Source organism: Aristolochia californica, unplaced genomic scaffold, assembly GCF_029961685.1.
Source record: "Aristolochia californica isolate CCGP_79_NKW_82.1479 unplaced genomic scaffold, dmAriCali1.0.hap1 SCAF_4, whole genome shotgun sequence".
NCBI lineage: Eukaryota > Viridiplantae > Streptophyta > Magnoliopsida > Piperales > Aristolochiaceae > Aristolochia > Aristolochia californica.
Genome location: NW_027182103.1, coordinates 32,632,499 through 32,655,449, shown reverse-complemented (window position 1 = coordinate 32,655,449; position 22,951 = coordinate 32,632,499). Strand labels below are relative to the sequence as shown.

The 22,951-nt window shown below is 36.8% G+C and overlaps 2 protein-coding genes across 2 annotated transcripts; one reads left to right on the top strand and one right to left on the bottom strand.

The window, feature by feature from the left end:
* Positions 1 to 5,919: 5,919 nt before the first annotated feature.
* On the bottom strand, positions 5,920 to 13,738 carry LOC137962559 (pre-mRNA-splicing factor SLU7-like). The gene is made up of 11 exons (XM_068809496.1): positions 13,453 to 13,738; positions 11,524 to 11,599; positions 10,771 to 10,934; positions 10,567 to 10,679; positions 9,358 to 9,780; positions 9,071 to 9,206; positions 8,536 to 8,835; positions 6,934 to 7,150; positions 6,586 to 6,689; positions 6,304 to 6,372; positions 5,920 to 6,198 (listed from the first exon to the last, which is right to left on the bottom strand). Exons 2-11 carry the CDS (start codon positions 11,537 to 11,539, stop codon positions 6,121 to 6,123), a joined length of 1,620 nt encoding a protein of 539 aa, XP_068665597.1. The 5' UTR covers positions 11,540 to 11,599; positions 13,453 to 13,738; the 3' UTR covers positions 5,920 to 6,120.
* Positions 13,739 to 16,962: 3,224 nt separating this feature from the next.
* LOC137962094 (malate dehydrogenase, cytoplasmic) lies at positions 16,963 to 22,398 on the top strand. The gene is made up of 7 exons (XM_068808806.1): positions 16,963 to 17,108; positions 19,131 to 19,289; positions 19,613 to 19,788; positions 19,957 to 20,234; positions 20,377 to 20,512; positions 20,698 to 20,809; positions 22,082 to 22,398. Exons 1-7 carry the CDS (start codon positions 17,066 to 17,068, stop codon positions 22,177 to 22,179), a joined length of 1,002 nt encoding a protein of 333 aa, XP_068664907.1. The 5' UTR covers positions 16,963 to 17,065; the 3' UTR covers positions 22,180 to 22,398.
* Positions 22,399 to 22,951: the final 553 nt, after the last annotated feature.

Below are 22,951 nucleotides of genomic sequence, written 5' to 3'. Positions count from 1 at the left end.
TCTTCTAGGTGTGTCCCCCACAAAACAACGAAGATACATTTCAATCGTGCGATTGACAACCTCTGTTTGGCAGTCCATTTGTGGATGATCGGCAAACGAAACTGCCAATTGGGTGCCCTGTAATTTGAATAATTCCTTCCAAAAGATACTGGTAAAAATGGCATCCCTGTCACTGATAATGGATGAGGGAATTCCATGTAATCGGACAATGTTGTCCATAAATAATTGAGCGACCTGAGCAGCAGTATATGGATGTGCCAAAGCAATGAAGTGCCCATATTTTGAAAACCGGTCAACAACGACGAATATCACCGATTTACCTGATGAAATGGGAAGTCCAGCAATGAAGTCCATGGAAATATCAGACCAGATTTGAGATGGTAGTTGCAGAGGTTGCAGTAGGCCCGCCGGACTCAAAGATTCGGCCTTGTTTCTTTGACAAATCTGACAAGCAGCTACATAATCAGCAATTGTGCTCTTCATGCCCTTCCAGTAAAAGTCCCGACTGATTCGGAAATATGTTTTCTGTCGACCCTCATGTGTGCTATCATGGATAGAGGACAGAATGGTGTGAAGAAGGGGGGATGTATTATGCAAAAAGATCCTGTTTTTGTAGAGAATGAGGCGATCCTGAATCGTCCAATGAGGAGCAGTTGTCCCCTGTTGAATATCCTGATATAATAACATGAGATCCGGATATTGATGTACTTCCTCACGAATAGAATCTAATACCAGTGCACGTGGGTGACTGATAGCATAAATTTGTGTGGCGTTAATATCCCGACGTGATAAGGCAACAACCCCCAAATTCGAACTACCTGGCTTATAATGAACCGTAAAATCGAAGCCCATGAGTTTAGTTAACCAATGCTGCTATGGGGATGTGGTGAGGCACTGTTCAAGAAGATACTTGAGGCTGTAATGATCTGTACGAATGAGAAACGGTCGTCCCCAAAGATAAGGTCGCCAATCAATTCCCTCTCATATGCAGCTAACTTATGGTGGTGTTGTCCCAACTGACGGCTGAAATAAGCAATGGGGTGTCCCAATTGTTGTAACATTGCCCCTATACCTCCCTCGGAGGCATCACATTCCACCACAAAGTCTCCCTCAAAATCTGGTAATTGTAGGACTGGCGCTGAGGCTAAGGCCTCCTTTAACAGGTTAAAGGCTTGTTCTGCTGAAGAAGACCAGTGGAAGGCATTTTTTTAGCAGGTTGTTGAGTGGTGCTGCTATCTGGCCATAAGATTGGATAAATTTTCTATAATATCCCGCTAAGCCCAAAAATCCTTTTAATGCTGTGATGGAGGTGGGAATCGGCCAATCTTTAACTGCTTGTATCTTGCTCTGGTCAACTTTCACGCCCACAGCTGATATGATGTGGCCCAAATATGCCACCTCAGATGTACCCATAGAACATTTTGATTTATTCAAAACCAAATGATGAGAGCGTAGAATGGTAAATACCTGATGGAGGTGGAGGAGATGTTCTTCCCAATTTTTGTTGTAGACTAGAATGTCATAAAAAAAAACTAACACATAGTTGCGCAGAAGTGATGAAAAGACCTCATTCATGAGGGCCTGAAAGGTGGAGGGTGCATTGGAGAGACCGAAGGGCATGACGAGGAACTCGAAATGACTGTGATGTGTGTGGAAGGCAGTCTTCTCCACATCCGCTGGGTGAACTCGTATTTGATGATAGCCCGATTTCAAATCTAATTTGGTAAAAATTGTAGCTCATCCAGCAACTCGTCCACGACTGGAATGGGGAACTTGTCCTTAACTGTGTGCAAGTTGAGTTGCCTATAGTCGACACAAAATCTCCAAGATTTATCTTTTTTACGTACAAGTAACACTGGTGAGGAGAAAGGAGATCGACTGGGCTGGATCACACCCTGAGCGAGCATATGCATGCACTGTCATTCTATTTCATCTTTCTGGATATGCGGGTAACGATAAGGCCGCACCACTACTGGATCAGTTCCCAACTTTAAACGAATGCGGTGATCGCAATGACGCACTGATGGTAGACCCGTAGGCTCATTAAATAAATCCGCAAATGCTGTAAGTAAAGGAGCTAACTGATCATTACCAGTGTGTTGAAGCTGCAAAGTGAGAAGTGCGTTAGGTACCTGTGCCACAATGCCTTGTAATGTAAGCTGGCCTTGTGGTGCTGAAAATGTCATAGTCCGAGCCTGAAAGTCCCATAATATCGGTCCTAATAACTGGAGCCATTTGACCCCGAGCACCAAATCAAATCCAGCCAATGGAATGACTAGTAAATCCGCCTTAAATGAATGCCCTTCAATGGTGAAAGGGGTGTTAGCACATAACCCCACACTAGCAATTTTGGCCCCATTGGCCACAGAAACTGAGAGTCCCCTTTGTTGTTGAATGGCTAATCCCAATTGTTGCGCGGCTGGTTCACTGATAAAATTATGTGTGCTGCCCGAATCAACTAAAGCAAGTAGCATGAGATGATGTAACCTGACTTTTACCTGCATGGTATTAGAAGTATGCAGGCCATGCATGGGATGGAAGGATAGCTCTGGTTCTTGCTGTACCTCTTCAACAATTTCATTTTCAATAAGCTCGTCTGAATCTTCTTCCAACAGTTCAATACTGAATAAGCGTTTACAAGTATGGCCTGGCAGGAATTGTTCGTCACAATTAAAACATAGGCCCTTTGCCTTTCGAGCGTCCATTTCCTGTTTAGTCAAAAATTTACGTGGCATAGTCTGTGGAGGCACATTGGTAGCCTGATCTGCTCGGTTAGGGGTAGAGGACCCAAAACGTGACCCAAATGCAGTACCCTGTATTCTGTTGTTCCAAAATAATTTTCGCTGTAAAGACTCTTTTAGAACTCTCTGTTTGTGTTCCACAACTCTGACATAATTCATTGCTGAGTCCAAATCTGTCGAACCAAGTAATTCCACTTTCAATCTAATTGCCTCTGTCAATCCAGCATTAAAAATCTGAACATGTAGGTGAGGAGGAACAAATTCACTAGCTCGGGCCAACCTTTCTTGGAACGTTTTTTGGTAAACTTCTAAGGTGCTGGTCTGTTTATAGTTGATCAATTCCCCCACTGGGTTGCTGCTAGCTGGAGGTCCAAACCTCAACTGGCAAGCATGTTTAAAGTGTAGCCAATCTTGAATGGAATGGACATTTCGGTAGTGATGAAACCACATGAGCGCTTCATCGAGCATGTGGTAGGCAACCAAAGTAACCTTGTCCATTTCCACCGTTGATTGATGATAGAAGACTTGTTCACATTTCGTGAACCACAGTAAAGGATCTTTAGAGCCATCATATATAGGAAAGTTAAGTTTAAAGTACCTGGGAACCGTTGATGGTCCTTGTGCTTGAGTGGCCATTGAACCCATTGGTTGGCGCAGGGGTGGATTTGGTGGTGGCGTGAATTGTTGGTGGGGAACTGGTTGTGGTTGAAAATTGGTTGCTGGTGTTGGCGTTGGTGCTTGAAGTGCAGCAAGTTGTCGGAAGATGGTTTGTAGAGATGATTCCAGTGTTTGTAAGGTATTATTGATGTGAGAAATTTCAGTACCTTGAAGAGTGGATCGTTGTTGAAGTTTTGAAAGTACTTGACGTATGTCCTCTGGAGAAGAGGAATCACCGAGGGTGGACCTGTCTGATACCACGTTGTTAGGATCCTCACGAGCCATGGATCTTGTCACCCTCCTCTCTTCTCTTCCTTCCATTACCTTGCTTGACGTTGAGATGGAATGAGGGATTGATGGGAATTGAATTTCGGAAAGGAGAATAGGGGGAAAACGGAAGAGAGCTTGAAGGAGCTCTTGACCTGTTTATCTAAATTACACTAGCTAAAGTAGACTCAATTCATAATCTCATTACCCTAGTCGTCCCCTTAAATAAGGTTGAGGACATCCAAAACCCTAAAGACCTCTTGGGTCAATGGTTCAAACCAATAAATGCTAAACCAACCCAAACCAAATACAAAACCAAACCAAGAAACAATTACATGGAAATTGAAAAACACATTCATTAATTCCTACGCTTGTTGGTAACTCGTGATGCTATAGTGTCCATAACATGACTAGGTTGAAATAAAAAAGTGGGCGCTATTGAAGCTCCTCCATCTTCTATTGATGTAAGAGGAAACCGCTTATAAAGTAGGTTAATCGTACACAAGCACGATTTGATGACTTGGATCAACTACAGAAGCACCCAAGCAATAACCTGCGTCATCTCGTTCAGTTATCATCTTCTTCACTTCCCTCATCCTTCACAGACAACCTCGGCTTCTTCAAAGCACCAATATTTCTCGACTTGAGACCTATTGGTTCACCCAGTTCGGAGCTCATCTCGCTCTTCTCCTCCTCTTCCTCCTCGTATGCCTTTCTTTTGCTCTCTCGGCTCATCTTCTTCTCAGGTGAACTATCGGTCTGGCTTTGATCCGTCTGAGTCAGTTCCCGTGCCTTTGTCATCATCAGCAGTAACGTCGTCTTCTTTTCCTAGAAACTACTACAAATAGGTAAAGGAGACCCTCAAACACCACATCAGATTACTCATGGGCCTTTTTTCTACGTTTTTTTTAAACCATTGATGGAAATAAAATGTTACGGTCCCGGGTCATGGAACGAGTAACACGGTGTGGGATTTGTGAATCCAGCACTGGTACTGAGTTGGGGGACTCGATAAGGAGGGTTAAAGATCCCTTCTTTGGGGTAATCTTCCACCAGTGATCAATCTCTTTTTTTATGAACTCATTATAGTGCTAAAGTTATAACTAGAATGGAATTAATTCAGGTGGAGAGATAATGGAGGAATACCTGTTCTTGTCACGAAAATCAGGGTTCAACCCTGATTTGATGCAGCTCATTCTAGGACTTGAAGGCCTAGCTTAGGGGGCAGCCATGGCTCACGTTGATGGCTATCCTTGCTCTGTTTCCGTGATGATTTTCCAGCAAGAAGAGTTGTTCTAATCCTTCACGTGAAAGAACCAGAAATCTTCCTTTTTTGCTGCTCGTCAAGAGGGAATTGAACCCTACTTGTTGTTGACGCTGATGAGGAGGGAAGACCTTCTCTTTGGGCTCGGAAAAGGGGCAGGGAGTTCCTCTTCTTAGTATGGATGATGAGGGATAAATTTGGGTGAAGATGGATAGCAATAGAGGGTGAAGGATAGGTTGAATTTTTGGAGTAAACCCTAAACTCGAGATCAAGAGGTGATCTCAACCTGTTTAGACTAGGTTATTTTAAAATCTCAAAGCTTACCTATTTCATTCATTCATTTCCCTTAAATAGATCACGTCATGGAGTTTTAGGGTTAGGGTTACAATAATTCCCCATAATATCCCTACATATAAAGTAATTATAAATAACTCCTACTTAAAATAATATAAGAAATAAATCCTACTCAAAGTAATATAAGAAATAAATCCTATTGAGTGAGTTGTTGTTGCCTCCTTCGTTGTGTGACTTGGTGTGCTATTGAGTCTACAACATAAAAAATCTCTGTAAGGCTCTGTTGCGCTCTGTTTTCACGTATTTGTTGCATGGTATTTCAGAAACAGAAACTGAAGAAGAAGAATAATAAAAATGTTCTCTGTATTAAACTAACTCCTTATCATTTAACATACCTTACTTAAAAAGTATTTATAGACTTTATGACAACTTTTGAGCCAACAGGAAAATCTTTGGGTGAGTGCCAGGAGATGCTCGTTGGCAGCGCTTAGTCTCTTACTCGATTGGTTTCACAATCTTTTGTGCTGATTTTATTGTTTGGATTGGATTGTATCATGGATTGACCGCACGACGCATCTATTACACTGTAACGGTGTGTGAAGTTCTGGTTTTTTTAGTGATTGAAACAAGAAACTGAACATATTTGAGGATACATGCAAACATATCATTATTATTTCATTTCTTGAATCGATTTTCTTTCCATTTATTATATGTGAAGATTGAATTTTCTTCAAGCATACCGCCTATTAATTACAAAAAAATTACTTATCAAGCATACAGAGAAATCAACAACATTCACAGTTGATTTCTATTACAATAATATGCTTCGTTGCGGATGTACAAAGGCAAGTTATGTACAGTAAAAGGATCCATTTAGTTCTGTGAGAAAAAAGATCCTCAGTGAAGAAACTCTTTCATTGGGTCATCGTGATGGACTCTCTTCATTCTGTAGGCCTCCACATCCTCAGCAGTGACCTACACAGACAAACATTATGAGAAACCAACCAGTCATCAAATTTCAGACAAGCGGATCAGGCAGTGAAACTACTACTTTAGCAACTTTTCATGAAAAAACCGTACCTTGTCATTCCATTTGACGTTGTACTTCCGCTTTCTTTCATCTTTCTCTTCCCTCTTTCTCTCATCCTCCTGTACATTCATACGGAATTCACATGTCAAGTCAATCCAACCCAGAAAACAACCACCACTAAAAAGATCAATATCATAGGACTGATAAGTTTGAGCTTTTTACTTAAGTATCAGGTACAACTGCTGCCCACTCATTGGTTGGGCATTGGCAACCATGCTTTGCCAGGATTGAGAGCATCTTCTTGAGGGAATTACAGAGAAGAAATTGTTTACCTTCTTGAGGGCCTCTGCAAGTAAACTCTTGTCCAGAACCAAGTCTTCAGGCACATCCGTTCCCCAAGTAACAGGCCTTTTCTCTTCCAAGGGAGCAGGAGTTTCTGAATGGAATTGTGTTAAAGAACATAAATAAATAAAAACAGGATCTTTCTTAAAATAGTTTGAATTACACTTAGCCCATTTAAATGAAATATTTTAACAAAAATATTAAACAGCACCATTGAATACTAGTCATGTAAGAGCATGTGGCATAGAAATTACTCAAAATGAGTTCCAAATAAAAAATCTAGCAGTTTTTTTTCCTGAGCAAATAATCCAATAAACTGACAAATAACATTGCATTACCTTCAATGGCTTCTTTGCGAGCTAAATTCGATTTCATCAAATTTGTGGCAGCCTCAGCAGCCTCAACACCAGCAGAGCCAGTACAGTAGCTGTTATGGATCATTTGCCTGCAGCATTTGTATCCCCATTGGTGATCCTTCCACCATGACCCCCAAACACTTGTGTGATTGTTTATATAAACATCTTCTTCGTACTTGCTCCTTGGAAGAGACATCTCCTGCAAATGTAACATAAGTTTAAACCTAAATAATAGAGCTTCAGTATACAAATGACCCAAGATATTTTAGGACGTCTGTACAGCTACAAAGCTTAATTTATACAAGTCTAATAATCTGTTTTGCTTTTAGAGAAGTGAGTTTTCCATATTCTTTAATAACAATGAGAAAAAAGAGACCTTATTAAAGAGAAGCTCCCAAAGGAGGCAGAGTACATAAAAAATTATAGACAATAATGTTAACAAAAAACTACAAAAACTACATATCAACACAAAGAAAAAACGATTAGGTGAGCTTGGTGGTCACTCCATGTCCTAGCCAAACAATGTCTCTTACTGCATTGAGAGGAATAGAGGAAAGTAAAGTGAGAAGGTGGGTATACACCCCCTCGCCCTCCTCTCCATTCCAAAGAGAGAGGGAGTTTTGGGATCCACCTGACTCCTGAATGAGCCAAACAATTTCTCTTCCTTTTTTTCCTAAACAGTGAAAAATAAGTCCACTAAAAAGAATAAATAATATAAAACTCTCCAAGTGGAGCATATACATCAGGGAGGAAAAAGCAAAAATTCCACAGGCTATCAAAACACAAGACCTAAGAAATTTTGCTTAAACTTCAAAAGAGAATACAATTTACACTTCTGAGAAGTCAAGCAAGGACACTGGAAGAGATGTAGACAAGACATCTCACTGACTGACTGTGTTCAGTGATGCTAAAGTAAATAAAGAATTTTGATAAATTTATTATAAAGAACATTATAATCTGTAGGAAGATGTGAGCAATGGGAATACAAAACCTCCCATTCTTAGCGCAGATAGGGTAGTGCGGGTGTTTTACCTACTTTTCATCCTAGAAAGTAAAATGTGCTTTCCAATAGGCTTTTATCAACTTCTTTATCTACATTAGGGCACAGTCTTCCATTTAAATCTTACATGCCCTTTTGCAGTGTCATTCACCATGCACAATCTTGACCCTATTTCCTCTCAATACAAAAATTATTAGTGAGAGGTATCTGTAGAGACATATCCACATATTCATATTCATGTTATTCTTGTGAGTTGTACCACATATGCAAAAATAGCCAACCATCTCAACAACAAAAAATAAAATAATAATAATAATAATATCATTATTATTATTGTTATTATTTTTATTATTATTGTTATTAATAATATTATTATTGTTATTACTATTATTATTATTATTGTTATTACTATTATTATTATTATTGTTATTACTATTATTATTATTATTATTGTTATTACTATTTTTTTATTTTTTTATTACTATTATTCTTATTATTATTATTGTTATTATTATTATTATTCCATATAAAGCAGTAAAGGCAGTGAAAGCAAAGAAAAAACAATCAGTGATTGTAGACAGTACCTGACCCTTAATGATTCTACCAGCACGATCATATTCAACTTCTTTCTCAGTTTGTCCCAGGAGCAGTTCTCTCGGAAGTTGTTCATCAGAAGCTGCATTTCCATACTTCTCCATAATTGTATCTTTCATTTTGGACTTCAATTTTTCCTTGATAACCGTATAATTCTTGTACAGTAATTCAGCTTGAGAAGGAGCTGCTTGCATGTGAATGTCTTGCCCCTTCTCAAATGCTTCCCAAGCATGATTATTGAGATGTTTAAATTCCAGTGCTTGCCCACTAACTCTATACTGGTTATCACCCTGAAGAAAAAGTAGTAATGAATCAATATAAAAAAAAAAATCAACACATCTAATGGACAAAAATATTGAAGATAAAAGTTCTGACTGACATGGAGGCAATAAACAGTTAAAACTGATTTTAAATAGATAAAATAAATAATAAAGAAGGAAAATGAAACAGGAGCAAAATCATTAAATGAATAACAAAAGTCCATCTATCAAAAGAAAAAATTTGAAAGTTCTGCAAGGAACTTACTTCATAGAATTTCTCATTTGGATCCATATCTGGAAGAGGATCTTCACGCATTGACCGGGTCTTTAGATCATAATGCGCAGAATTGACATCAAGATTCATCAAATATTTTGCTGTGTCTTCTCGAATACGCAAGTTTCTGGGGGAAAATACAACATGTTTCAATCAATCACAGTACGACAACTAATTTGAGAAGCAAATATTACTTTTTAAAGCAAGTCAATTTTACACAAGATGAAAGGAATTTAGAAGAAGAAAAGATTCATGAAAGTGAAATACTTGAAATTTACCTGACAGTTCCAGTGCTTCCACCACCAGTGGTGCGCACACGTTTCTCCACTTTTGCAAAGTCCATTTGTTTACTCTCATCAACCTTAGCTTCATCTACCTTCAATGAATCCTCATCATCCACTTCATCCTCTTCATCACTAACTTCACCTTCCCCGTTTTGATTATTGTTTTTCTCTTCCAATTTTTCCAGTTGTTGTTCTTTCAGGTATTTCCTTCTGGCCTCATCTCTTGCTTCATATCGCTCAATTACACGAGCATATGTAGTTGCATCATAACCATTCCAGCGATCATGTTTCCCATCGTAATCCAATTCAAAGATCTCTATCTTTTCATCAGGTGCAATGTGCTTACTGGTCCACTTGGCTCCTAGCTTACGTGGCCTCTCGATGCATGACTTAGCATCATGTGTCATTGCCCCACAGCTGTTCATGGCAAATGACACATGTTAACAAAAAGAAGATTACAATATAAAACTAAGGATAATAAATGTATTCCATAAGATACAAGAACAGGAAAGAACAAAACAAGAAGTGATGCATTCAAGAAGACTTTTCCAATGAAATTAGCAGAAACCACAATGAAGATAATGTTGGAACAGATAAAAATTTGGCTTGTATAGGAATATTGAGCTACCTAAGAAAAAAAAATGGAACAAGAAAGTTGATACAGATACTCAAAGAGAGCATTCTCTTTCTTTTTATTGCCCTGAACCATCAGCCTCATGCTCTGTAAAAGTTTCTGTATATCTCAGATTTTTCGTGGGCATTGAACTATGTGCACACACACACATCCCCAAATGAGACTGACCCAAGACCTACACTTGAAACTCCCCCATGTAGCTATTTAGGCAAAAGCACCAAATAACATGAATATCCCAGTTATCTATAAACCATTATGGTGCGAAATGAAGATCACAGAAAGTGCATCTATTAGAGTTCATCAATAACTGAAGGGATGCTACAACTTATAAAACTTTCCAGCCTTGAAAGACACAAGTATGTGCATGGAAGTGTCTTATATAAGTCTAGGCAAGGCAATAAATAAAACCTACGTAGGCAAGGCAATAAATAAAATCTAAGAAATGAAATCTACGTCATTGGATCTAAATGCTATTCTAAATCTCAAAAAAGATACAGCTAACTTTCTCAAACTTGAGTCCATAATCCATATTTCTACAAAATAATCTCATATTTGCAGTAAATACTTACTTTTCGCAAGCCCCCTCCCTGTATTTATCAGCTTGATAAATTTTTGCACCACGATCGTACCATGCCTTTGTATAATTTGGATCTGATTTCCATTTCCTTTGATGTTTCAAACTCTTTCAGAGAAAAAACAACACCATTATCAGCATATGAACCCTTCAAGTTTGCAAGCAAATGCATTAAGACATAAGAAGCAACATGACTTACTGGCCTCTCTGCATTGAGATACCAAGGTGCAGATGACATATACTGAGGGATATGAGGATTAATCTCTTTTCCATCTTCGTCAACTTCAGCTGGTGCAAGACCAGCTTTACGTGCTTCTTCCAATTCCAGTTGTTTGCGATGGTCCTCTCGTGATTTAAATGCCACTGCAATACCCATAGTTAGTGAACCAAAGGAAATATGCACAACAAGGAATACAGAACAACTAACATAATAGAAGAAAAAACAGTCAAATTTATATCTGTTCATTTTGCAATTTCTAGCATAATTTCCAAATCAAATTTGTTTTTTTAGCAGCTACTGCCTGTTTTCATGTCAAAAGTAAATTACGGTCACACAAAAAATTTGGAAAAAAAGGAAAGTAAACCGATAAGTAGGAACTGTCCATCATTTCAGCACAAGAGAGCGGACAAAACAATTGCTTATAAAACCATTGCCAAGAAAATTAGATTAATTGAAAAGAAGCAAAAAATAGAACTTACAGAAACATTAAAAATAAAAAAATAAAGAGACAAATAGTGAACACAAACAGAAACATATCCATCCAGATATTTCTACATATCACCACTAGGCTCATTAATATGAGCATCATCACGTTTGTCATAACATATACATTGAAAATCATTAACTAATTTGACTAAAGTTTCCGAATGAAAAAATTTAAGAACCTATGTCATGGAAAGAAGCAGTATAAACCAGAAAAGGTAAAGTAAACACCAATGCTAAATGACTTACTCGAAGCTGTCGCCATTTCTAGATGCCTGTCGTATACCTCGATCCAAAGATACAAGTCAACAAGTGAGAGATTTGCCTGTTAAGAAAACAAGTCCAAGTTAAATAGATTTGATGGACTGATACAAATTACATGCGGTACATGTAAAAGGGATACCTCTCCCCTATCAAAGGTTCTGTTTTTGGAAAATATCTAATGCAGAAAACCACCAGCAACAAGTAAAAAGCAAAGAGAGAGAGAGAGAGAGAGAGAGAGAGAGAGGTTTTAAAGAAAAAACTAACACTGGCTGACTATAATATTAAGCTGTTACTTTAACGAAATTAACTTCTAGCTGCTAATAAGATGATAAAAAAATTAATCTGAAGTCAATCAGAAATCAATGAGCACCTTACAAATAAAAAATAGGCCGGATTTCATAGTAAGGAATGGAGCTTGTAGTGGAGAAAACAAAATCAGTTGATTGAAACGTAAAAAATATTGATTAGGATGAAGAAATTGAATACTAAAGTTCATGCAAAAATAGGTACTTATCCTAAAAACTTTATGACTTATTGCTAATTAAAGTTTGGAAAACCTTGTACAACATTGCACGTCACAATGAAGTGATGACTCATAATGACAAAGACTGAACATCTCTGGGCTAAACTCAAAATTTCTGGAATAAACCTCCGAGCAAAGGCTATCCATGGGCACAGTTATTGCACATAATGGCCAGTTCCAGTATACAGTGATAGCATCATTATTCTAATAGATTTCTGGTCTTTTATCTTTCCTAATAAAGGAAATAGGAGCTTGCTTGGGGTAGCATTAAAAGAAGATCTAAGGCAGTGAATAAGACCAGCACTACCAAGAAGACATAAGTACCATTAACAACACAAAAGAAGACTTCATTGACAGTCAAGAGACTTTAGAATTAAGGTGGATGGCCATCCTATTGGAAACATTCTGTTACATCCAAAGAGAATGAAAAGAAACATTCTCAACAACCTTTCCAGACATTGGAAAAATTGGATCATCCCGTCTCTCGTTTCTAGTGTAATGAAGATATAAAGGAGTGCTACTGAGCCTACTACTACAGATAGTGGTATGAAGACTTCTACACCAGAAAATACTTTGAATGGCTATATTATGAATAGCCTTCTCTCCAAAAGGTTTGACATATCAGTGCAAAATTAAATGTAACATGTGGTATATGTTAGATTTTAAAATCTTCCTTATGGAACTAACCGCATGCAATCATGAACTATAACAAGTATACATTTCACCGAGAGACATATCAGGAATGTTTTCAAACACCTAAAATGAGGACATTTTCCACTTGGAATTTGCTGGTTCTCTTATCAACCACAATGATCAAACATCAAAAAGGGTTTCACCACCAACTCTTGAGAAGTCAAATAGTTTTAGTTGGAACCAGTGTCTGTTCATAGAAGTAAAGCTAAACCAAAACCAGTAGAAACATAAATTCAGATACCTACAAATGCTACTAATAATCCTATATTTTTGCTTATAAAGTAAAAATAAACTAAATGGGAAAACAGATCAAAATCAGCTTACACAAATTCAGAAGACCATGTCTACAGTACAGTAGACTCGAATGATTCCTATTTAGAAGTTCTCTTTCCCTAAAGCTAAACACACATATCAACCGGACTGTTAATAGCGTCAAAGGATCAAAAGAGCATCTCTTGCTATTCATAAATAAAAGCACAACCAAACAAACAAAACTACCTGAAACAATAACTGAATCAAAGTAAGCATCAACTTAAATTGTAAAGCATTGAACATATAAAGGGGATAACAGAATCATGGCCACGGAAATTCATACAGTATACCAGTATCTGCTCCGAGCATGTAATAAGCATCGACTGCAGCAATTTGGGCTCCAGGGATAAGGGAACGTGTTCGTACAAGAGAGAGAGAGGAGATACCTGCAACTGATGAAGATAAGAACGATCGTCCGGCAACTTTGGCCGCTCGGTAACGGCGAGAGAGAAGATCGGAATCGAGGGAGACTCGACGACACAGAGAGAATTTCAGACAACAGGAGAGACCTTCGATCGGAATCGAGGAAGAGAGTCCTTTGCTAGGGTTTTCCGAGGAGGGAGAAGTTGGATCTTTTTTAGGAATTATATTAGAATTGAGAGAGCGTCCTACTTCCTTTCCCAGTAAGAAGAAGATTCCGTTTAAACGCGGACATCCGGAGGGGATTAATTGCAACACACTAATATCGATTAAACTAAAAATTATAAGCAATGGATCGCACAAGTCGGTTGTACTTGGTTCAATTAGAATCGGTTCCTTAAAAGAGGAAATTCTGGCCAAGTTAGCTCGATTAAACGGGCGAAGCGAGTGACCCAGTCAGCTGGGCAACCGGGTCACTTTGGTCGCCGCACCTCCCCCCTTCCATCCGTCCGTGACGGAGGATCTATCACATCACAAGAAAATGTAACGGGAGAGAGGGGAGCATAGCTCTGCTCTAGCCGCCGTTAGATTTTATAACAACGATCATATCTTAAAAATCATGAAATTACTCTAACTAGTAATTACTAAATACATTGAACTCACCTAAATACTCAGTACTATGGACCATAGGTTGACTCCCACATTACTTTTGGTAATAACAAAACTTAATTGAATTAATACCTTACAAATCTAAAATATTTCAAATATTTCACCTTCAAAAGCATCTCAAGATCTAAAACATCAAAGCCAAAATGAATACTTAATTATAATTGAAGAACATCTCTTGAAGAAACACTTACAAGGAAGAAGACTTGAGTTCAAACATCATGGACAATATCTAAACTCAGTCAATTTTTTTAAGAGAGTATTCTGAACTCCTATTTCTTAAGTACTTGTGAAATCGGAGCTTTAAATTATAAATTCCATATAGACATGTTTAGAATCATCATACACATCACTTAAAAACATGTGAAAGCACTTAAAGATAAATTCTCATGTTTTATAAATTTTACACTTTTAATCTGGCATTGGAATAATCGATCAGTTACTAATAATGATCGATCATCCAGAACTATGCAGACCATAAATATAAAACATGATTGATTAACCATAATCGATTGATCCATCATTCAGGACATGGATAACGCATTATCGATCAATCTAAGTGGGGTGATCGATCATAGTTGTCCAAGCAAAATTTTCATGGAATGATCGATCATCCTTCCAGATTGATCGATCAGTTAGAACCTTGCCAGTAAGGGACATCACAACATGATACAAAGGAGGAGGCAACTTGAATATTTTAAGGAGAAACATATCTCCAAGTAAGGGTGTAATTTTTCTTTTTCTTTTTAATGAAATTGTGAAAGTTTCATATAGAACCTGTTAATGTAGATAGAAAGACTTAGCTAGAGCTAGAATCTAACTACAATCCATTGGGGAAATTGGCTTGAGTAAAATCATGTATTGAACTACATGTGGCCAAAGTGAGTTGGAATCTCTTTCGTAATTTTTCAACTATTAGAGTATAATAATGAAATTTTCCCTACCACGAGTTATTGAGGCAGTGACTAGCACTAGGGGAACATCGATATCAAAAACTCTATTTGTCCTTGAGATGTGTGCACGTTATTGCTTGCTTTAAATTACTTTTATAATATCTATTTAATCACACACACAAGTAGTTCTTAATTTGAATATCTTAATTCACAACCCCCCTCCTCCTTGAGAAGCCCCTTGGGCCAACAAGTACACTCTTGATCACACCCCAAAAATTACGAAATTACATATTTTCTTTTAAAAATTACAATCAAAATAAACTTACATGATCTCACCCTTAAAAAATAATGAAATTACATATGTTTCTTTCATAATCCACAATATCTTAATGTTGTTTTTTTTTTATATATACATTTTAGACTTGAAGTTATTGGATATAGACCGCTTTTGCTTTTTATCAACCATAATGTATACTTATTATCTAAATCAATTTTATATTTATATACTTTATTATCAACCATAATGTATACTTATTATCTAAATCAATTTTATATTTATATACTTTAAGGTAAAATTTTACTTGAATAGAATCGTTATACACAATCACACACCCCTACTGGCAAAGGGATGTTGTTCAACAACACTGGCCAATATAGGGACAAACGGTCAATAATAATTAGGTACACTTATCTAAATTGACATAGGGATTTTCAGCAATAGCAAACAAGACTTACAAGATTAACTCTCACAAAATTCAACAGTCGACAAATAAAGATTTTAAAGTAATAACTTAAAACATACTTAACTCATTGGAAAATGGTTTCTCAATTCTTCAAATGTGGGTTCCAGAACAATGTCAAAGTGTAAATGTGTGTAAGAGTGGTGGTTGGAGCATTGGCAATCAAGAATTGAGTCCTTGAGTTTGGAAAAGGAACATTTTATCTTTTTGTGAAACTTGGTAAAATATGGACTAAAAATACTTAAAAGACTTTTCTTTTCATGTTACTATTTATATAGATAGATCATTTACAAAGTTTTGGAGAGTTATCTTATCTAAGGGTGTAAACAACATGTAAACGGATTAGCTATTGCATATATTGTTCAATTTATAAATGGTATATCGGTATACATTATTTATCAATATAAAGAATAAACTATTCCATATAGTATTTGTTTAGCTAATTATCAAATAATGCAATGAGAAACCGGGTAATTAAATACATAATAAAAATGACTTCAAATTTATAAAATCATAAAAAGTATAAAAATAAAATTGTCTTATACACAATAGCCTAAGAAAAATATAATTTTAATGTACAATACAGTTTTAAAAGAATATTACACTATCATTAAAAAAAAGTCATTTGAGTCATGTTAATCTCAAACATACATTCACAATTTCTTTATTGAATTACTCTTATATATAATCGGACAATTGGTTAATCATATGGAATATCTCATACCATTTATGTTCCATTTAATAATGTAAATGAAAGATTGACCAGGATCACAAGTCATTCGCCTTTCTATTGATAGGGGTCACTTCTCTCTCAAAATTTTGAAGTTTTTTAGTAAAATTACATCATGTTAACATTATTTTGAGTTAGTCATCAATCAAACTAATTGACCTAATTGACCCGGATTTAATTTTACCAAATCTAAGAAAATTGTCCATTAATATTTCCTCTGCCAGATCATTTTATTTGTCAAATGTTCGATATATTTTGGGATTATGGAGGCATGTCCCATGCAACACTGAACTGTCGTTAAAGGTCACGGGACACGAACCACGAACCACGACGAGGCGGCCGTTCATTTATGGGAGAGGCACACTCGACGAAAAATGATGGATTTATCTATTTTCAGTTGATTTTTTTTTTCTGGTGGATGTCGAAGTATCAACGCATAACATGTGTATTGGGTAATACGCACTTCGGCGTAACTTAGAATTTCACCAGGAAAGAGTTCTCGGCGCTCTTTATATGCCCTTCGTTTACATCGGCTTGTCGTCTGTTTCATCCACCTTGGTTTTCCTCTGTGAGTCGACGATTGTCTTTCGCTGTCCCTTTTTTTCAAACAATGGCAAAAGATCCTGTTAGAGTCCTCGTCACCGGAGCTGCAGGTCTGTGAGGATGCTCCTTTTACTGGTCTTACTTGTCTTTGATCCGATTAACAGAATGGTTTCTCAGATGGATAGTAGAGAAAAAGAGATCTTTATTATTTTCGGTTGGCTAATTTTGTTATGTATGACTGCTTTTGTATATTCGAGATCTGATTTTGGTGCGTTTGAGTGGAGCTTTTGTAATGAGGTAGTTTTGATTGTTATTTGCGACGACTGGTGAAGGATTTGGTGGTTTTTTGCTGACGGATGCAGTTACAGTTTTTGCTCTTTACTACCTGGGAAAATAGAAGCTGTTAATGTTGTTACTTTTTGTGGAGCTATGTCGTGATCCATTACTATAGCTTACAGTCTGTCCTTCAATGTGATTGAGTGGTTTGCTAACATGATTTTACTTTATGATGACTTGTGAATGTCTGAACTGTTGTTATCCAGATCTAAATCATATTGACCTTTGGAGTTGGGCTGATCTGCTAAGTTTACTACTCGATATGTTTACAGTAGATACTTTTCAGTTTTTGTCTCTCTTTGGATCACTTAAACTTTTAATCCGAACGCCGATGTAGTATCCAATATAACTATGTAGACTGACGTACTTGCACTGGTTTTAATGGTATTTGGTCTGGAAGTTTTCTGTCATTTTTTCTTGAAGGAATTTGCCCCAGTAGTTAAATTCTTCAACAATGAATAAAGCATGAGGGGATATTAAATAGATCTGCTGTTTCTCATAAGTACAAGAAGGAGTTGATGGCTCTCTCTATCTATACAGTTAGCTTAGATCCATCGTCCGATGTTGCACACTTGATACAGGGTTGAGATTTCAATCTGACCCAGAATGTTAGAAGATTTAATATTGCTCTAGTCATACCGGTTAATTAATTAATTAATTAAGTTATTTTCGTACTACTGCATTACATCTGTTTTATGCTTGATTGGGTTGCGAATTTTAGTTCATTTTCCATGGGTGTTGCTTTCGTTTTTTCTCTTTTTCTGTTTTAAGTAAATGTGCAAGGAATTGCCACTATAAAGTTCCTGGTTTATTGGCGTTATTTTGTTTTTTTCTACTTTTAGTTTTCTTTTTTTTCGTTGGATGCCACAGATAAAATTATCAAGTGTCTTTTTCTTCTGAGGTGTTAGATTTCAAGTGCCTCAAGGCATTATTAATTTAGTATCCATCTTTCAAATCTGCTTACCTGCACATTGTGTGCTGTCTGTTGCGTTTGTCCCTTGTCTATTTTTATTTTTTATTTATTACTATTTTTCTGATGCTAAATTTTTTATCAGAAAAGAAGGTTTTTCTTTCTTTAAAAGTAGAGTCAGATTGCTGGTCATCTTCTTTCACACCAGCTTCATTCTGGTCTCATGTGTACAGTCCATCATGTATGTTTTCGTGTCATTCCGTTAGCTACAGCTGCATATGATAGAGTGATAATTCAAATTCCAGATCATCCATTTTGCTTGTATGGCAAGGAGCTAAAGGCAAACTGTTTGATTAATAGTATGTATAGAACAGACAGACCTGAACTGTTAGATTGTTTCTAGTGATGAAGCTTGACTATGTGATTAGATTTATGTAAAGTATTATTGTAATTATTATTATTATTTTTTTGTCTTGTACTTTGGGTTGTCACATTCATTTGTTCCATTATTCTCTCATTTGCTGTCCAGAGAATTAAAACAGTCTTTAGGGTTTCACTCTGTTTTCTTTTTGTATGTAGCTTTGGTTTTATCACATTTGTTTGTTCCATTGTTCTCACAAGAGGATTAAAACAGTCTTTAAGAGTTTGATTCTGTTTTCTTTTTGTATGGATCTAATGTACTGGAGCTAAAGGTCTTTTGAGTGATATGAATGTGTTGGATCATGTCGAAGAGGAGTTTTCTTCTCTATTGTTTAGTTTTACACAATCTACATGACATCAATTTTATTGTTGAGATTTATAAGGTCACCAGTGAGTGGAAATATTGAGGTATTTTTCTCTCTAATTTCTTCTCTATTGTTCAACATGAAAACTTTTCTATTTGCAGGCCAAATTGGTTATGCTCTTGTTCCAATGATTGCTAGGGGAGTAATGTTGGGACCTGACCAGCCAGTAATTCTGCACATGCTTGACATTCCGCCAGCTGCTGAGGCTCTAAATGGGGTGAAGATGGAATTGGTTGATGCTGCATTTCCGCTTTTGAAGGGTACTTACTTCCATTTCTTTAGATATGGTAACACAAATGTCGAAAATTTCCAGCTTAATGGCTACATGAAACTCTTCTTACATCATTCAGCTGGCAATATCGTCAATTACCTATTCAACTAAGCTTTCTCTTTGTTGGACCTTGCCAATATGTTTTGCGTTCGTGTTGGTTGGGGAGCTCCCTGATACCCTGCACAACTCAATAAAAGTTGTTCTATTTGTTTAATAAAGAGCAGTAGAGTGCACCCTACTTTCAATGTGCTAAAGGTACCTTTTATAATCTTTAAATAAATAATGGACCTGTTGTGGGAACTCAAATTTCAGGTGTTGTTGCCACAACTGATGTTGTTGAGGCTTGCACTGGTGTTGGTGTAGCTGTTATGGTTGGTGGATTCCCCAGAAAAGAGGGAATGGAGAGGAAAGACGTTATGTCAAAAAATGTCTCAATCTACAAGTCTCAGGCTTCTGCATTAGAAAAGCATGCAGCTCCAAACTGCAAGGTACTACGAGATTTATCTTCCATTCATTTTAGTGATGTCAATTTGGTTACCTAGATTCAAATATTACTACTGAAATGCATGCCATGTAGTTCTTCAATTTTGGGATGCAATTTTCAGTTGCTGTGCTGCGTAAAACTAAGCCTGTTGTTCATTTTGTCATTTCTTCAGGTACTGGTTGTTGCTAACCCCGCAAACACCAATGCCTTGATCCTGAAGGAGTTTGCTCCATCCATCCCTGAGAAGAACATTTCTTGCTTGACAAGGCTGGATCACAATAGGGCATTAGGTCAGATTTCAGAGAAATTGAATGTCCAAGTTAGTGATGTTAAGAATGTTATCATATGGGGAAACCATTCTTCCACTCAATACCCTGATGTCAACCATGCTACTGTTAAAACATCAGCTGGAGAGAAGCCTGTTAGGGAGCTTGTTGCTGATGATGCCTGGTAAGAGCAAAAGTTAGGTCTGCTTATTTTATTTCTCTATCTATTTATCTATATTTATATATATGCATGGATTTATGCATACATATTTGTGATTTTACTGAAATATCATGTCTGACTTAAATTAAAAAATTTGATTAAACAGGTTGACTAGTGAATTCATCACCATTGTTCAACAACGTGGTGCAGCAATCATCAAAGCCCGAAAGCTGTCAAGTGCATTATCTGCTGCTAGTGCTGCATGTGATCACATACGAGACTGGGTGCTTGGAACTCCAGAGGTTACTGTTATTATATGGTTTCGTGTGAATCTGCTCTTGCATTTCCCTGAGCGATTTAAAATGCACCATTGTATTAAAGTTCTCTAGTTCTCTCTGTAGGACAATTGGGTTTCCTTGGGTATTTACTGAAAGATCATACATTTGTAATCTGCTCTTGCATTAACATTCTCTAGTTTTCTCTGTAGGGCACTTGGGTTTCCATGGGTGTTTACTCTGATGGATCATACAATATACCTGCTGGGCTTGTCTACTCTTACCCAGTTACTTGCGCAAATGGAGAATGGAAAATTGTGCAAGGTATTGTTCTCTTGGTGCTTCTTAGTTTACATCTATCAATTTAATGTGGTTGTACATTCCTTGAAAAAAAGAAAAGAAAAGAAAAATCTGGTAGGCTAATTAAGGCATTATATCCTTTCTGTGGATGTTGAATTATATCTACATCCTAAAATAAAATCTGATGGATGTTATCTTGTAAAAAAGATTCACTCTATTCTGATTTTCCAGTTGAATTGTGAATATATACTTTAAGAAATTGGAAAGAAAAATCAGCGTTGTGGGCCCTGTTTAACCATCCAATTGAACCATATTGAATCACATTTTGGAAACTTCATAGGGAATGTTTCATAACCCCAAGAAAACCTGGCGAGTCAGTTGCTCCTGAAAGCTAATATCCTGTCATCTTGATTAATTGCTTTCAATCTTGGACTAGAAAAGAATAATGTTCAATATGTATATTTAGTTTTTCCCAGTAGTTTCTGTTGATACAGTAGTTTAACTTCATTGAACGAATTTAAAATAAACTGACTATTGGGCCAATATATTGGTCAGGTTTTAAGATGTTGAGCAATCTTTTATCGCACTGTAAAAATAAGAATATCTATTCATTTAGAAGGAGAAAAAGAATAGTACAAGTTGAGACTTCCTGAATGATATGGGTGGAAGTGGTGAGAAAAATCTTGGAAATGGTTAACTTAGTGGCTGAATTAGGTATGGCTGCATCTTTACGGCTGGTGCACGTGCACCAGCCACTGGCCTCCTCACCAGCAGTTAAAAGAAAACAAATTCTTTTCTATTTATGATGGTCACTGAGCTCCAAGCAATGTGGCAGATGGGCTCCTCTTAACTGGTGTACTGAGGTTTTAACTTTAGATGTGGTCATAAAATATGTTTTAATTACAAGTTGAATATATTTTGCAGTTAAGAGCTTGCACAAAAAAAAATAAAAAATCAAATCAAATTTAGGTTTATTACTGACTTATGTAATTGGTGGGGACTGGATTGGGTCCACCAAACTCAAAAGAAGGTCATTTGCTGAATAGTGCTCTCTAGTTTTCATGCAATCCTGATCAGAACCTGAGGAAGTTCTCTGGCTATCTGGAACTTTAGGCAGCAATTGAATTATATCTAATGACTTATTTTCTCTGGACAGTGTGCTTTATATGCATTATTTGCATAACCACAGAAAAAAAAAGTATGTTGTGCATAATTTGCTTTATCTGGATCTAACCATCGGTTCATTAACAATATTAAAACCAACAAATGTTTTTCTTGGCTGTTTCAATGGAGCAGGGCTCTCAATAGATGAATTCTCGAGGAAGAAACTAGATGCAACTGCTGCTGAACTTAGTGAGGAGAAGACTTTGGCACACTCGTGCCTCTCATCTTGAATGCTTGCTTCCTTGTATGTCTAAGGGTTTCTCCGTGTTCATTATGAGATGGAGAGAGTTATCAATAATGAACCGATTTGCCTTTGAAGCAGAAAACTGAGAGTTGACCTTTCTTGTGTCATTTTCTATGAATTAGAGTATTTGAGTTCTGAAACTAGACACATTATATATGCACAGGCTCAAGTTATATTATCTAACAGAAGTTTTGATTTTGGTGTATTTTATTTGCCTGATTCTAATTTGTGGTGATCTGGAATATTGTGGGAAGCAAAGCTCAGAATATAGGATCTGAGAAGCAAACTTAATCTGAACTGAGAAATATAGGATCTGAGCCTTGGGAAGCAGTGTGAACTTCTGAGTTAAGTCTTTGCCTGAGATGTCTTGTTAGATATGTTAACCTCGTAAAATCTTTCTTCACCTTCTTATCTTATTTTATACACATACATCTCTATTTATATACATAGTATTACAGTTATTCTTAAAGAGGACTTTTTCCTCTGTTTTTATGGATTTGGAAGACCGTTCTAGAGGAAGAAGTCCTCCTTTGGAGGAACTCACACCAACAAACCCCCTCAAGTTGTTGTGTATATATCTTGAATGCCCAACTTGTTGAGTGAGTTGTAGAAGTTCTTATTGCATACTATTTTTGTAAGTATGTCTACCAACTGGTTTTCAGATTTAACAAATGGAAATGGAATTATCTTTGCCTCAAGGTTTTGCTTGATGAAGTGCTAATCTACTTCTACATGTTTAGTCTGAACATGTTGAATCG

Excerpts from the sequence above, each read along its gene's own strand:
- LOC137962559 (XM_068809496.1), bottom strand. Across the intron at positions 6,373-6,585 it reads TTGCAGAGGCCCTCAAGAAG|GAGGATGAGAGAAAGAGGGA; the intron begins GTAAACAATTTC and ends ATGAATGTACAG. Across the intron at positions 6,199-6,303 it reads ACGTCAAATGGAATGACAAG|GTCACTGCTGAGGATGTGGA; the intron begins GTACGGTTTTTT and ends TTGTCTGTGTAG.
- LOC137962094 (XM_068808806.1), top strand. The coding sequence starts at position 17,066 with ATGGCAAAAGATCCTGTTAGAGTCCTCGTCACCGGAGCTGCAG. Across the intron at positions 17,109-19,130 it reads CCTCGTCACCGGAGCTGCAG|GCCAAATTGGTTATGCTCTT; the intron begins GTCTGTGAGGAT and ends TTCTATTTGCAG. Across the intron at positions 19,789-19,956 it reads ATGCAGCTCCAAACTGCAAG|GTACTGGTTGTTGCTAACCC; the intron begins GTACTACGAGAT and ends TCATTTCTTCAG.